At 33.7% G+C, this 17,805-nt stretch overlaps 1 protein-coding gene across 2 annotated transcripts in view; it reads right to left on the reverse strand.

The window, feature by feature from the left end:
* Positions 1-16,718, reverse strand: part of Pka-R2 (cAMP-dependent protein kinase type II regulatory subunit) — a 161,346-nt gene extending 144,628 nt beyond the window's left edge. Inside the window, exon 1 of one of the 2 annotated variants that reach the window (XM_072535555.1) lies at positions 15,962-16,718. In XM_072535555.1, coding sequence (XP_072391656.1) covers positions 15,962-16,196 — 235 coding nt within the window. In that variant the 5' untranslated portion in view covers positions 16,197-16,718. Of the gene's footprint in view, positions 1-10,088; positions 10,156-15,961 lie in introns of those variants that run through there. The other variant, XM_072535556.1, reaches the window with a different exon arrangement.
* Positions 16,719-17,805: the final 1,087 nt, after the last annotated feature.

Below are 17,805 nucleotides of genomic sequence, written 5' to 3' on the forward strand. Positions count from 1 at the left end.
TGAAGGAGACTTTTAATAAATTGGAGGTAGAGGCAAAGAAAACTGGTCTAATGGTAAACGATAAGAAAACCAAATACATTTGCATCAACAGACAAAAGGGACGATATAGAATAGGGCAAAATGTTACAATAGACCCATATAACTTTGAAAGAGTGGAGAGTTTTATATATCTTGGAGCAACAATCACTGCAGATAACGATTTCGCGGAAGAGATTAAAGGAAGAATTCAGCAGCAAACAGATGTATGTACAGCCTCCACAATACTATTAAATCTAAAAGCCTAACACGAAACATAAAAAATTAGAATATACTCGTATAAAACGATGATTAGACCGGTGCTCATGTATGGGTGTGAGACGTGGACCCTGACCAAAGAAACTGAAAGAAAACTTAGATGTTTTGAGAGGCAAATCCTCAGAAGAATCTTTGGGCCTTATCACGACATTAATAGCAACCAATACCGAATGAGAACAAATGCTGAGGTCAAGCAGATATATAGAGCGAGCGATATAGTCCAAGAGATTATAAATCACAACGTCTAAGATGGGCTGGCCATGTCCATAGACTCCCTAATAACCGCCTTGCCAAGCTAATATGGGAGGAAGCCCCCACAGGACCCTTAGGACGTCCACGAATGCGATGGAGAGACAATATATGGTCAGATCTAAGAACAATGGGGCTACCCGCTGACCCAACTATTATGGACGACCGTTTAAGATGGAAGCAAGTTGTGCAGTCAGCCAAAACCCACCCCGGGTTGTAGTGCTACGAGAAGGAGAAGAAGAAGTAGGTGTAAGACGTCTTCGACTTGGATGCGATCGAAAGCCTTTATCAGGTCTATAAAACATAGATATGCTGGTTTATTGTACTCGATGGCCTTTTCTGTGATTGATAAAATTCACTGTGATAAATTAATCAAGCAATTTAATGAGTACTTCACAGAAAATTATACTGAATTTGAATGGATACGCAATCTCCTGTTGAGTCATCGACCTAGGATTTAAGTTAATTTATATTTAAATGGGAATAAGCCACAATTAAAGGTTAAAATACGTTTATTGACGTTTCAAGTTTAATTTAAAATGCCACAAGAAAATAGCTTCAGAACAATACTAGGATTTAAGTGCAAATGAACACAAAGAACTGATTAATTTGTCGTGTGATGGTGAACTAAAATTAGACTTTAAGCAATGCTACCTTGGTGAATTTTGGGCAAACAGGAATTTTTATTTCAAATACTTGATATTCTTTTCGACAAAATACCTGTGCGAGAATGGATGAACTTATACAGAAACAAACTTAACGTAGAACCTGATCTTCGACTATATCTGAGAAACACCGAACCAGATATTAATTAGTTACGTGGAAATACTCAAGCACAACCTTCTCAATAATTAGTGTGTTATTGTAACTACCCATATATAAAATCTAAAAATATAACCTAAAAAAATGTTCCTCTTGTTGAATTTTATTTTATCCATTCTTTAAAATTCCATTATTAGATTCCAGACTATAGTTAAGTAGATTACCTAGTTAGGTGGTACCAAAAATAATAAAAAGCATTTTGTGGTACATGATTCAAAAAGATTGAGAACCACTGATGATAGATTTTTAAAAAGACTTGTGATAGAAAGAACTTTAGATAGGATAGAATTTAAATCTTTTTCTATAACCTTAAACAAAGATTCGACAACGACACAGATACTCCACTAAAATTTATTTTACTTGTAGGTCAACGTTAATGTCGCAAACTTTAATTTATTTTGTACGTGAAGGATTAGGTGTATGATTCAAAAATAGAATTAAATGAAACTTCCAAAAGTTATTATATCGTAACTGCTTTCTCCAATGTAAATTTAATTATATGGTTGATGAGATGACCGATACCCGATGAAACTTTATTTCATAAATCGAAAATTATTGTAATTAGTTTTTTTTCATAAAAGTTTCATAAAATGTATCCCTTTATAGATACGGTACATGGATGCTAAGGCCTGTTTCTCAAGTAAACTAACCTAGGTCAGTGTAAAGCACTGTATAGTTTTGTTCTAGTTGAAACTACGTGTCAGCAGGAACTGTATTCTTTATATCAGCTTTTCTAAACCTTTTAAAATTTGGGATTAAACTTTCGCCACAATTCTTCCCCCCTATACAACAATTTTTACAATAGCATTGTAATTTTAAGTTTCTATTTGGTTATATTGCTACAACAAAGCTACATTAAAATATTTAAAAACAAAACATGAAAATTACCGCAAATAGATAAATTTATTAAAGTTTGGCAACAACTGCATTGATCAGCTGCAATGATAAAACTAAAATCAATGTCACTATATTTTACTTAGTATAACCGCTTTTCAGGTCCAGCCCACCATCAAAGGCCAAGAAAATATAACTTTACGTTTATTTTAGAACGTTATATGCAGCAAAATGTAAAAACTGACATTCAAAATCGACAGTCACTTCAAATGTTGTTTATGAGAGAACGGTTAATTCTACATAAAAAAGTGCCACTAAACAGTTTTGTTCAAAATTATCTCAGCTACACTTCTGGTTTGAAACATTTTTTCTATAGCGTACAGATTCTTGGTAAATCGATGTCCTCTCCCCCTACTAGGTGGGGTTTTAGTGAGAAGTTCGGGGGTAAGGCAACTTTTGTGTAGTCCCAAAACTGACGTTCTCAACAAAATTCAGCTTGTTCGTATGATTTTTAGAGGTACAGTAGCATTTTTGTCTCTGAGGACTAGACTTTACAGGGATCATGCTTTTCAAGTTTTCATCTGTGATTTTGGTGAAAATTTTTGATATTGTTAAACTATGCCAGCAGAGTTTGGATGGATTAAGTAGCTTAACGTTTCTATTACTGGTACCAAGCACGCGAAACAAGGAGGGTTCCAGATATGATTTCGCTCCCTGAAAAAGTCAAAATGATACTAGCTCACAAAACTGGAACAAAAATATTGAAAATCGGGCGAATTCACGGACAAACTACCATGACACACAAAAGGAAACGACTAAGGACGTGATAAAATTTACTAAAGCATACTACTAAATCTAAAACATCTACTAAAGCATATTAGAACATTAGATCGTAAAACAAAAGGGACCCAGAAATCGTAATCGAAATGAATAAGCACCAAAACGATTCCAAAATTTGTGCTTGACTTCTGGGTGGCACTTTCCCTCTGTGGACGTGGACTATAATTTCAGTGATTTTTTCAGATAGGCTTAGCTGTATTTTCAATAAAGCATTTCCTTTAATTAGAATTAAGTCAAAACATCACAAACCCTGGACTACCAAAGGTATCCGCATATCAGCCAAGAATCTGCGTTCACTACTTATACATCTAGACATTTTTTACCAACGTCTTTGTCACTGAATACACTACTCAACAATTGAAGTGGATAATTTTAAAATTCCTAAAATTAACATAAAAAACTATTTTTAAAATAATTGCCTGTACTATACTCTATACGCTATCTTTATTGCTAATATTTTTTGCATGTGGTTTTTTTCTCCCTATTTTTATCGGCCCTTATCTCGTACAAAGAGAGACATGTTGTTGCAAACATAAATATATCATTCGTGTAAAAGTGCTTGTATTGGCTTTACCAGTTGTCAATAAGTCAAGAAATCTATTTATCACAAAAACATTATGCCGCAAAGACATTTAGAACTAGTGCAGCTCGAGCAATTAGTTCGTTGGATCCAACAAGGCATAACTGAACAACAGGTTGCTATGAGGCTAAATGTGCCGCAAAGTGTGATAAGTCGTGCATGGAATCGGTATGTAGCAACTGGATCTGCAACATACAGGCATGGAGGAGGAAGAGAACGATCTACAACTCGTCGGCAAGACCGTTTTGTAGTTCTGACGGCAAGAAGAAACCCAACATTCACGGCTTCCAGAATTAACAGTATCTTCAGGCATGCTACTGGACGAGCGATTTCCAGTCAAACTGTCAGAAGACGGTTACATCCATTCAATTTAAAGGCTAGACGGCGCGCTACCCATCCACGACTAACTAGGGAGCAGCGTGCATGCACATATCGCTGGGCGATGGAACACTATCAGTGGAATTTCGAAAATTGGAGGAATTGTCTCTTTACTGACGAGTCCAGATTTCATTTGTATACGAATGATGGCCGAATATTGGTGTGGAGGGAAAGAGGACAGCGTTACAATGAAAATCTGAGAGTCCCAACCACTCTTTTTGCAGGTGGATCCGTTTGCGTGTGGGGAGGCATATGTTTTGACGGTCGCACGGACTAAGTCGTCTTAATTAATGAGACAATGACTGCTACACGATATCGAGACAGAGTTATAGTACCAATAGTTGTTCCATTTTTTGGTTCAATAGGCGAACAATTTGTTCTGATTGATGATAATGCTCGCCCTCACCGTGCGAGAATTGTCAACGAGTGTATAGAAGCTCATGGCATTACAAGAATGGAGTGGCCACCGTGTTCATCTGATATGGATTGCATTAAACATGTTTGGGCCGAAATGTCTAGGCAACAAAACAGGCTCCTTCAACCGCCCCAAACCTTAGATCAGTTGGCCAATACATTACGCGCGATTTGGAAACCTATACCGCAGCAGTTCATCAATAATTTAATAAGAGGTCTTCCGAATAGAGTTAGAGCAATAAGACGACACAGGGGTAAACCCACACACTATTAATTTTTCTTTTCGGGATAATAGAAATTAAGCAGGAATAGAAATTTTAGGTTGTTAATTTTACAATTTTTGTTTATTTTCAATTTTTTTTTCTTAAAGAATTTCTTTCTTTTGGTTTATCGGTATGAAAATACGAAGTAAAAATAAATCTTCATTTATATCACTAAATTTTTCTATTTGACCTTATGAACAAAAAATAAAATACACATTTTCATAATATCCACTTCAATTGTTGAGAAGTGTATATCTCGAAGTACAGAGGATCCTATCTAAAACTTATCAAAACAGCTAAAAAAATGTCGTCTGCGAAGCTCCAAAAATGTTGCAAGAGAAACTTGGTTCATAATTAACGATCTTCGAAATAAAAATAACACAGTTCAAACATTTTGAACTGTGTTAGTGAGTTAAAATATAACAAAAATATATAAAAATATATAAAAAAAAGTCATCAACTATTTGGCCACAAGATCCTATTTCCTATCTCCCTAATTCAAAAAAGGTCTTGAATTCATTCTTTATAAGACCAGTTGATAAATCTGAACTGATCCAAACAATCAGTAGTATCAAAAGCAAATCTTCCTGTAGTACTGATGGACTATCCATAAAAATTTTCTTAAATCTCCCAAAAAGTGTGTTGGAAGTCCTGGTCTCACTAATTAATGATTCCTTTGAAAAATGTATATTTCCAGAGTGCCTAAAAACAGCCATTATTATTCCTCTTTATAAGTGTGGTGAAAAATCGAATGTCTGCAACTATAGACCTATTGCTTTACTACCGGTCCTATCCAAAATTATTGAGAGATTTATAAAAGCCCGACTTATGTCCTTTCTCATTGAAAACATTTTATCACCGTCAGTTCGGCTTTTTATCGAATAAATGTACCAGTGATGCTATGTTTTCTGTACTACATGAGGTCTATCAAGCACTAAGCAATAATCTTTACACTTTACACTATTTTAATAAAAAAACTTCGAGAAGAATTCGAGGTATTTCCTTGAATTGGTTTCAATCTTACTTGAGGAATAGGAAACAACTAGTTAGAGCAAATGATACTGACAAAAGTCTACCTTACTGCTCAGGTCACAAAACATTGTATGTGGAGTACCACAAGGTTCAGTATTGAGTCCTCTATTTTCCTTCTTTATAAATGACACAATATATAATAGTCTCCCGTTTTATACCGCTTCGCGGCTTTGGGAGTATAGCAGGGTAGTCTGCTATAACTAGGGCCTACGGTATACAAGGAAGGTAACATGGCCAGTGCTACGCTTCAACCGCCTATTATTACCCCTGGTTTTACCCAAGGTACTCATTTTATTCAGGCTGAGTCGACCTGGGGCCTATAGACAATTTTAAAAATGTCTAGTTGTTCTTGCCGGCGGTAGGATTCGAACCCCGAACCTCCGGCGTGCGAGGCAAGCATCCTACCGCTTGCGCTACGCAGGCCCCTTAAATAATTATATTATTATAAATGACATCATTAACTTAAAAATCGATTATATCGATTTTTGCTGATGATACCAGTATCACCTGGAGGAACTCTAATATTGCAACTCTTCAAGCAACTATAACTTCTGATCTACTTAAAACGAAAACCTAGTCCGACTCTAATTTACTCTCTTTTAACGTGGATAAGACAGTAGCATTATCCCATAAACGAGCTCTTCAATCCTTGCTTCTTAATAACAGCCAGATCAGTATCGTTGATTCTGTAAAATTTCTTGGTATTTTTATAGATAGAAACCTTAAATGGTCCCTCCATACCGATTTGTTAAGTAAGAAACTAGCCTCAGCCTGCTATGCAATAAGATCTGTTTCGAAAGAAATCAATTTAGCATCTTCCAAAATAACATATTTTTCTTTGTTCGAGTCTCATCTTCGATATGGCTTCCTTTTTGGGGTTCTAGTACAGCTGCCCAATCTGATGTTATTTTTAAATTACAAAAAAGAGCAATACGGTATCTTTTGGCCTCAGTAGAATAACACATTGCAGAAGCTACTTCAAAAATCACGTGATTTTAACCCTCTTTATAAATTCTAGAAACTGTTTGATTAATTCGTAAACACCTACATTTTTTCCAGCAAGACCTAATCATGACTCCATCCATCCATCCAATGGCGCTACAGCCCAAATCGGGCCTTGGCCTCCTTCAACAGGCTTCTCCAACCATCTCTATTTACCGCTGTTCTTTTCCATGAACGCGTTCCCATGCAGTTCCTGGCATCCTCATCGACTTCATCTTCCCATCTCTTTTTAGGTCTTCCAACAGGTCTTTTTCCCTGCATTCTTGCATTTAATAATTTTCTGGGGATTCTATTCTCATGCATGCGGACCACGTGCCCTGCCCATCGTAATCTCTGCAGTTTAGTATGTTGTGCTAGAGTTGGTTCGTTATATTGCTCGTATATTTCTCTATTGTACCTAATTCGCCAGTTGTTGTTTTCACTTATTGGGCCCAGGATCCTACGTAATATTTTTCTTTCAAACACATCTAATGCATTGGCAGATTTCTGTGTCACCACCCATGTTTCGCAACCATAACTTACTATGGGCCTGATTATTGTTTTATAGACCCGGAGTTTTGTTTTCCGGTGTACGTCTCGCAATTTGAATATGTGGCCCATCGCGAAATAGGCTTTATTTGCCAGCACAAGCCTTCTATTTATTTCCGGTTCTTCTTCATTGCTTGCGACCAGATCCATTCCTAGGTATGTGAATCTATTTACATGTTCTATATCGTCAATAAAGTGTTGTTGCACCGGTCTATTTGATCTGGTTTGTATGAGTAGTTTTGTTTTATTTGTATTTATTGCTAGCCCTACTGCTTCTGCACTCTGTTTCAACTCAACGTAGGTTTCTTCCGCTGCATTCATTGTTCTGCTCATTATGTTTATGTCATCTGCGTATGCTGCTAATTGGGTAGACTTGTTTGTAAGTATGTTATTTCCGCTCACCGTCAACCGTCTAATTACATATTCCAGAACAAGATTAAAGAGCGTTGGAGCTAGTCCGTCGCCTTGTTTCAGTCCTTGCGTTATCGTAAACGCATCAGTGATCTGTCCCTGAATACATACCTGTGCTTCTGTTTCTGTCATTGTCATTTGCACTAGTCGTATTAATTTTGATGGTATGCCAAATTCTTTCAGTATATTAGGTAGAATTGTTCTATCTATTGAATCATAGGCTTGTTTAAAATCTACAAAGAGATTGTAAACGTCCATGTCATATTCCCATGCTTTGGCTAGTATTTGTTTAACTGTAAATAGTTGGTCAATGGTAGATCTATTTTGCCTAAACCCTGCTTGATATTCCCCGATGATTTTTTCCGTGAGAGGTTGTAGTCTTCGATTAATGATGTTTGTGAGTATTTTGTATCCCGAACAAAGTAAAGAGATGCCTCTATAATTCTGACACAACAGTTTGTCTCCTTTTTTATGAATAGGGCAGATTATACTTTTCTTCCATTGTTGGGGAATTTCTTCTTCTATCCATATCTCTCGTATTAGCTGGTACATCTGTTGTGTCAAATTCCTTCCTCCTTGCTTGTGTAGTTCTGCCGGTATTTTATCTATTCCCGGTGCTTTATGGCTTTTTTGTATGTGGATTGCCGTTTGGACCTCCTCTAGCGTTGGGGGTCTAGTTAATTCATTTTCTTCTCCATCTTTCCCCAGTTCTTGTTGTTGTACCTCCTGTCGTGCCTGCTGCTGCCACTGTTGTTGTAATGGTGGTTGTGTCCCTTTGTTTAGTAATTCCTTAAAATATGTTTCTCTTAATTTCGTCCATATCGCTAATGATTTCACCTTTCTTATTTTTGCAGAGGCTAGTCCTCGGTTTGTATCCTTGTCTTAGATGTTTGATAAATTGGTATGCGCTACGTGTTTCGTTTTCCTTAAACTCCCTCTCTATGTTTAGTATCCGTTGGTTTTCATACTTTCTCTTTTTCTGCCTGCACAGTTTATCTGCTCTTCGTCTTTTGTTCTCATGTTCTGTTTTTCTCTCTCTAGTACGTCTGAGTATGTAATTCTTATGCGCTTCATTTCTTTCCTGTATAGCTTGTTTGCATTCTTCATCGAACCATGTTTCTTCTCTCCGTTGTGTCTTTGTTCCTAAGACTTCTTTCGCTGTGTTGAGTATGATACTGCTTATTGTGTTCCATTGGTTTTCTATTGTGGAGTCTGCTCTGTTTTCTTCTAAACCGTGCCTGTACTAGCAGATGGTCTGAGTCACAGCTTGCACCACGTCTGCTTTTTACATCTAATATACTCGTCGCCATTCTTTTTTCAGCCAGTATATGGTCTATTTGATTGATCGTATTTCCGTCAGGTGATATCCAGGTGCCCTTATGTATGTCCCGATGTGGGAAGCATGTCGAACTGATAATCATATTCTTTCCAGCTGCGAAATCTTGACTACTCCACCAAAAATTCAACCTTTGATGTGTATTTATCGATCCCGTCCACTGAGTTAGTAAAGAAATCTATATTATATTCGGCCAAAAAATGATACAACCATCTCCCCTTGCAACTTAAATCTACAACTTATTTCCTTAAGTTCCGAAAAATTACAAAAACCTATCTATCTGACAGACCATATTATTCAGTGGAGGAGTTTCTTACCGAATAACTAAGAAATTACAGTACGTTTAGGTACAAGCAACAAAGTATTTTTATATATTTGGGTATCACACGCAGCAACTTAAACTTATTAGTTCGTAAGTTTTATTATGCAATTTAAGTATTTAAATTTTGCAAAAAAATGGTGTATTTTATTATCTTTTACTTTGTGATATTGACGATTTATGTAATTTTCGTAAATTTTAAATTGTTATTTTTCTAATTTTTTGTAAGCTTTGTCCATAAAATTGTACAAGTTTCAGTGACAATAAAGCTATTCTATTCTATTCTATAACGATATGCCTTATGAAAAACCAGAAGAAGACTACAAAATATAAAAATATTTAGAAGAGGAAACCATTTAAAAATAAAGGCATATCAAGTTTTGCATGTTTGCCATACTAAGTACTACAGTGAGATAAATGTTGGTAAAAATTTGTAAATGCTAATCAATAAGCCTCCTATAATATTCATATTACTGTATTAATAGCCACTCTTATGTAATACTGCAGTAATTAATAATAACAAATTTACATAATATTGTTACGCGTAACCTTACTTCACAGTTCAAAGTATGCTGATTCATGAATTTCGAACCATATTTATTTATAAACTGCAAGCTATTTATACACAAACCTAGAAATAATGACAAAACGATTGTAGCGTGATAAATAAATTCGTTCAATAGCATCGTACATTAGCATATAAACTGTAATACTCACGACACAAAGCCAAAAACTTTAAGACAAACAAAAAAAAAACGAGACGAAAATATTGACACACACTCTTACCTAACAATTTTTTGGACATTTTCTGCAGATCCTTTATCAACTCACTTTTAATAGATACTGATTTAACATAAACACAATTTTTACAAAATAAACCGTTAACCAGGATTTTGGCAAATCTTTTACGAAGATTCGTTGGGAAACGTTTGGATTGACGCCAAATTACGAAAAAAACATAAATATCCCTTTTGATAAAAATTATTTATGCAGCTATTTTCATATTAATTAAAATAATAGGCCTGGTCTTGGCAGTTTTCGCTTTTTAATCTGGAAATCAACCTGATTTTTCTTTTTTTGGTCCATCTTTGGTCCAGAAAAAATTTATTGGCAAATAAAACTACCACTAAAATTAAGGCACATATCCCATTGTTTCACTAACCGATGTATATCCGGCTTAAAGAATCCTCGTGGCTGTTGCACGAAGAATTTTTTTACTGAATTTTGTATTTCTTCGGTCGACCGAAAACCATTATCTTTGAACGTCTTTTTCAATGGCCCAAAGATGTTAAAATCGCAAGGTGATAAATCTTCGTTGCAGTTATATTTTGGCAATATGAGGCCGAGCATTGTCGTGTTGAAAATGACAACACGAGAAAAATTTCCTGGACGTTTTCGTCTTATTGTTCGATGAAGCCTGTTCAATTTTCATTAAACAGGTTTGCGTTGATATGCTCTCCAGATTTTGTAAACTCTATAAGCAAGGGTCCTTCATGGTCAAAAAAAAAATGTTAAAATGACCTTACAGAAGGTTGAACATACATGTTTCCATTTTATCGATGACAGATTACTGGATGGTCCAAAATAATAATACCAACATTATGCAAAAATATCTCATGGAAATACATTTTCGAATGAACCAGGGCTTTTCACTGTATCTAATAACATTAATATCCTTCATTAACAATTAAAAAAAATGTTTTAAAATAAAAGAAGCACAAAATACTCGATAGAAGAAGGTTTGAACTTGAATGTAGGCAATTGATAATTTAAAAACCAATATTTTTTAAGTACTTGTGTTTTTGAGCCTTGAAAATCGTCATTTTTCGTTTATTTTTTCAATTCTGAATTGTTTACATCTCAAAAATGATCAAATATAGAAAAAAATTGCAGCAGAGCTTTTTTGTTCATCACCATAATTCTGGCTTTACAACCCTGCATAGGTCCTAGGCTCCTCAAGAATTTCTCTCCAGTCGTCCCTATCCATCGCTTTTCTCCGCCAAGCATGTACTCCCATATTTCTCATATCTTCATCGATGTTATCAAGGAACCTTGTTCTGGGTCTTCCTCTTCTTCTCTGACCAATGGGTCTATCAAAGAGCGTTTTTCTAGCTGGGACAATTCCATCCGCATTACATTCCCTATCCACCTCAGACGTCTTATTTTGATATGTTTTACGATATCAGGTTCCTGGTATATTTATTCTATAAAGTTCGAAGTTGTATAGTTGTATATGTGTTGAGTATCAATGCCATATTCCAGTATTTTTTCCAAAATTTGTTTCAGGGTTGCAATCCAATGAATTGTCGGTTTACCACCTCTGAAACCAGCCTGTATTTTCCTACTATTCGATCTGCATTTGGTGCCATACAGTGACATAGTACTGTGGAAAATATTTTTACGCTGTATTTAGAAGTGTAATTCCTCTGTGGTTAGAGCATTCAAAGATATCTCCTTTTTTGTGTATGGTGCAAAGTATTCCAATATTAAAATCACTGGGGAGGGATTATGTGTCCATATTTCTTTTATGTTGCTGTAATTCCATTATGGTATCATGGCCACCTTCTTTATATAGTTCAGCTGGGAGATTATCTATTCCGAGTGATTTGTTACTGATGCCTTTTTGTTCAGAAGGATCCAAAAAACATAAAAAATGTCTGAGCTAAAAAAATTAATTTTTACAATTTGTTAAAAAAATTGTTTAAATAAAATTGGGACCACTTTTCGCACGGGCGACTTCTTTAACCTTATTCAGGGGTGTCTCACAAATATGATTATGTAAAAATATTTCATGAGAATGTTTCTGCCGTCAAAACTGAGCTTTTCACCTTATCTATGATATACTGATTCTCTATTCATCAGGCATTTACCCCACTTCCATAATTCTATTAACAAACCTGTTAAACAACTGGTTCCTGCCTCTCCTATGTGCCAGCCACATACAATTGCCAAAATCAATGCCATGATCAAATGTATTATTGAAAATCTGACCATCCAAATGGAGTAGACTTTATCGTGAGTCTGAAAGTTCAAGGTGCATTCATAAACTTCATACCATACACAGACTGATTAACACTCTGATGATTGAATGCTGATCCAAAAAATATAATATAATCAAGTACTTACTGTATACCAACACCTGATAAACCCGATATTGAAATCAAAGTATTTTATTCAGATCTAAAAACACTAATCTCTTATCTCTCATAGATTTTCTTAATGCCAAAGGAGGCAAAGTAAGATATGAAGACACATTAAGAAAATATGGATTAGGAAAAAGAATAACCCAGATAAAAAGTGTCAAAAAACTATTGGCATGTCACTAAAAAGCCAAGGCTACATATCAAGAAAACCAAAAACATCCATGTAATGACATCTCCAAAGAATCCAAGAATAAATTTTTGCCAATGATATCGGAAGATAATTTTAGTAATGATTTTATGTCGATGAAAGTTATTTCCAGCTTAGATGGTCTGATAAAATCAATGGTTACAGTGGAAATTCGAAGGAAATTGAATGATACTTAACCCCCTCAGACAATGTTTCAATGTTCATTGACACTTCAAACTTAATATTTCTAGTAAGTTATTCTTTGTAATGCAATATAATATTCTGTTTACAGAAATGGTCCAGGTAACTAGACATCAATATAATCTCATAAGTACTTGATGTGTCAGTTAATTAATCAGGTTTCCTTTTATAACAAAAATCACTAGAAACAAGACACTTGACTTGCAATAACAAATAAGTGTTATCTATCAATGAACTTTATTATTCTACTTGAGTACTTCCTTAAAACTTTCAAGTGCAAATGATATAAAAAAGTTTAAGTACAAGTTAAATAGATTAAACCTGTGGTTCACAAAGTGTGGGTCAGGACCCTCTGATGGTCGGATTAAAGAGCTGAGGTGGCAGTGAAAAGATTTCCAGAAAAAAGGAACTTTTCTTACAAGCATATTCAAAATCTCCTTAGAGGAGCGTGGGAAATCATACATAATCATTAAGAATTTAAAAATGCATGCCAAAGAAATAATAGAGAGAAAAACACAAAACAAGCCCAAGAAATTGTAGAATATTAAGATTTTCAATACAAAACAATACCTTCCACCAATGAAAAAAATTAATATTACATTGGACTGTTCCTTTCTTAAGCAGTATTTAATGTATTACTTAACTTTAAAAGACCTTATAGAACCATTAAGAGTATTCTTTATTAAAATAGTGCTAAGAGAAACTAATTACCAACATATTTTTTTAAGAAACAATTTATGTATATATTCTAATGACCAATAAAAACAACATAAACATTTTAATTTCTACAGGAAGTGTCTAATAATCATAAATTATGTTTTTTATTAAAATAATTCCATTTTAATGTAAGATTTAAATAATAATGGACATGGCACAAAATTGCTATGTACCTAAATATCATATCTTTTCAAAAAAAATTTATACAAAAATATACTGAGGATAGATGAGAACCTAAGCAAAGAGGTACACTGGTGCAAATGAAAAAAAAAAGCAATGCACACATGGCTAAAGATGTTTTGAAGAAATGAGGGCTGGGTCAATGAAGAGTGTACAGATTAATCAGCAGAAAAACAGAGCATATAAGAGACTTCCAGGTAGAGCAATAGCAAGTCATATTATTCTGAAAAACGGAGCATACAAGAGACTTCCCTGTGGATCACAGTTAACATTGCAATATGGTAAACCTTAGGCGAGTATAAAAGGGACTACTAAAAAATAGAAAGAGAAGTATAGGTATGCCTTAAACAAAATAGTCAACCATCATAATACAAAACACCCATGAAAACGGATTAATAGCAGTAAAAAAGCAATTCAAACCTAGAATAACCATCTATAAATATAAGTAGGGTCTTATAATTAGTTACAATCAAATGTTAAATAAATAATCCCATCATTTTCTATAACTGCCAATTGGTGATCAAGATGAAGACTAGATAGAGGAAATTGATTTAATTGGCCAAGGAGACTTCCAATTGAAGAAGAAACAACTACACTACATCAAAAGACTAAAGGGTAGGTCCATGAAGACATGAGATATTCTAGGTCCATCCTAGGAAAAAGAGGAGTTAGTAGAACAAGCCAAGAAATTAGCAAGGAACAAGAAGACATGGGGGAAGTTTGTACATGAAATTTGAAAAAGACTACTTTATACCCAACACATTAGTCTTAGAGGATTTATGACATAAATCCTATTAGATAATATACCTATGGAAAGCAAAACAAAGAATTTATATTTTAATAAGTACATATTAGGTACTCTGTAAGTATTTATATCAATAAATTTTATGAAATATTCCTAGATGTTGCAGTGTTTCTGTATTATATCCAAAGTGTAATGAAATTCAAATTCATAGGAAAACAATTTTGGTTATCATCCATCCATTAGGATTTTTTAAATGCCATCAAACCCTACAGCACTTTTAAGAGAGATAAGTTAATGCTTATTTGTTAGATACCCTATTGAAAGCTACAGATAAAATGTATTATACATTTGGAAAAATTTGTTCTTTCCATTTAGTTGAATTATTCCGTTTATGTAGAGTAATCTATATGCCTTACAACTTTTTTTGTAGGTAATAAGAAAAGGAGTTGTTAAAAACTTATACAAATAGTAATTACTTAAAAAATGAACTTTGGAGAAAAATCAAAGTATAAAAACTTCCAGAAAAAGGCCATTTACTTATACTACTATATTACAGGAATTTTATGAAAAGTAGAAACTAGGCAGAATGAACTGAAAGCAATTCTTCTCAGATTGGAAATAAGTAACAGACAAATATGATATAAATTAAATATGTAGCTATAAATCAATAATTAATATAAAAAAAATTAAAAACTTACCCCCAATTATCAAAATAAATTGATTTTGAAATAAATCAAAACACATGGAGATCATCAGTTAAGGGAAGAATGGGAGTATAATTACTGAATGTATAAGAATATAACAAGGATATTCATACAGGATGGTAAATTACAATACAGATAGTACAGGCACAGTACATATTGCTAAAATATACTGTGGTAGCTACATGTATATTTAATATCTAATAGTGAATACACATGAGACTATACATAAAGAACAAGAACAAATACTGAGTAACAAAAGAAAACAGATAACAAGGGCAATATAATATAACATAAAAATGTAGGTAAATTCTTTTGTACATTTGAGGGACTCTTGGAAATTCAGAAGTGTTGGATATGATAAAGGTAACTGAAAAAATTTAATTAGTACCTATGTAAGGAAGAACATGACAGTTGAAGAAATGTAAGAATGGATAATATAAAGTATATGAATGAATAAGCTAGAATCTACAAGATTTTGTAAAAAAAATTGTTTTAATTTGAAGTATAGAAAAATATAACTTTATTCACCTAGCTTGTGCAAACTGCAAAAGGCCTGTTGAGCATTTATATAAATGTAGGTCACATGATTATTTACATAAGTATTACAATTTTTATTTTAATACCATAAAATAATGATTATAAATAGTTAAAATTGAAGCAACAACTCCTAAAGATTGTATTTGGGTGTGGATTTAATCTGGGATAATATATTTTCCCCAAAATAGTAAGGAGTATGATTCTAAAAATTAAATGAATAAAAGTGGTCATAATTTTGTATTTACCTTCATCTTTGGACATTACAGATTCGTCAGGTGATACAAGTTCCTCCTGCGAGGCAGCAGCTTCATCATACACTCTGGATGTTACCCTGGTTTCCCTCAACCTCGTAAAGTATTCGGCGGCGTAACTAATAACATCTCCAGGTTGTTCCAATAAATAACTAATTGTAAATTCGAGGAGTACTTCTCTTAATTCGTCTGGAACGTGAATACGGGGTCCTGCGTGTCCGCGACTCATTTTCGATCTACTTTTACTGCCGGTAATTCAATACAGTAAATATGTAAACACTCGAAATTTATTTACGAAACGGCAAGCTCGTTTTTAGCACCGTTTATATAAATATGTACAAAAATTTGAAGATATCTATCGAATTATATTAATTACAGCTTACGCACAATACCGCAATTCCTAATCGAATAGTCTAGTTTGAAGAATAATCTAAACGCAATTCTTCATTTTTAACATATCACTTAACGAGTTTAATGTCAAATTTATTAGCACCATTCAGTTGTTTAAGCCCGCAGTTAATATCGATACGCCAGTACAAAAATTAACCCCAGCCAGCACTTCACTAAAATGGAGGTTGTTAAAATATGTTATTTTAATAATTCCTAAAAATCCGGTTGGATATTTTTACAAATATATTCAATTGTGGTACTGCATTTTATCATTTCGTTTAAAACTAGCAAAGAGCACCCGCTAATTTCCTCATACACCACAATCAATGATTAATGATCGACTGACACGGTACGAACTCGGACTGACAGACCTGATATCAATTGATAAGCTACAAAAGCTCCTCCCGTTTTGCAGTGCAGTCGAAAAAAGTAGATTTACGCATGCGATTTTCTATTAATTCGATAGTCAGGATTGGTCGATCTTACAGTTTGACATTTAAATAAAATCGCGGAATAACAACGTCCAATCAAAATAAAATGTCAAATGGTAGACCAGTCGCCTGCAAATTGATCTTAACAGATCTTAAGGGGTGATTATACGCGATAGTTTTAAATGCAAAAGCACTTTTCTAAAATTAGTTTACGAATATAATTTTTCTATTTTGCATAACATAAAAAATCAGAAAATATTAATTTCATTATTATTTCCAAACTATTAAACATTCTAATAGGTCTCTAAATTCAGGTCTAAGATTGAAGTTTCAGAGGTCAAAAATTTCTAAAATATTTTACTTCGTCAAAATTTCAATTAAAAAATTAGTGTCATGTTTAGGAAACAAAGGAAACTCAACTTTTTTATGGTATACATATTTAAAAAATAAAATGATAGAAACTTCCTACTTTAACTTAAATTATTACTCAATAGTAAGCAGATTATCACTTTTTTGTAAATAAATTGTAATATTAAGATTATTGTATAAGGCTAAATCAGTTTATTAGTTGTAGTGAAATACTCAGCTATTCTTGACAATAAAAGAAAGACAAGCAACGAGTGTCAATGATTCGAGATGGATGTTGTTTTCTACAATGAGCATCGACCTTTTATTTTCTAATAAATAATTTCATTTTGCTATCTTAACGTCTATAGTTAAGACGCATTAAATGATATATTTAACAATATTTATGATATATTTAACTGTATAATTCAGAGTTAAATATAAAAAAGAACTGACTTGATTAAACTTAAAATGCCAGTCACACTTAAACGAGTGATATAGGTATATTTCTTACAGATAATAATTGCCCAAAAATAAATTATTGCAAAATTGCAAAAATTGCATTTGAAAACAAGCGCTCCTGTGACTTCATTATTAACCCTTGTCTAAGATGAACCCCAATTGATTTTACAGCTTGCGACATCTATTTTTATATAAAGGAATCACTCTCAA

This window comes from Diabrotica undecimpunctata, chromosome 6 (assembly GCF_040954645.1).
Source record: "Diabrotica undecimpunctata isolate CICGRU chromosome 6, icDiaUnde3, whole genome shotgun sequence".
In the NCBI taxonomy this organism is placed as follows: Eukaryota; Metazoa; Arthropoda; class Insecta; order Coleoptera; family Chrysomelidae; genus Diabrotica; species Diabrotica undecimpunctata.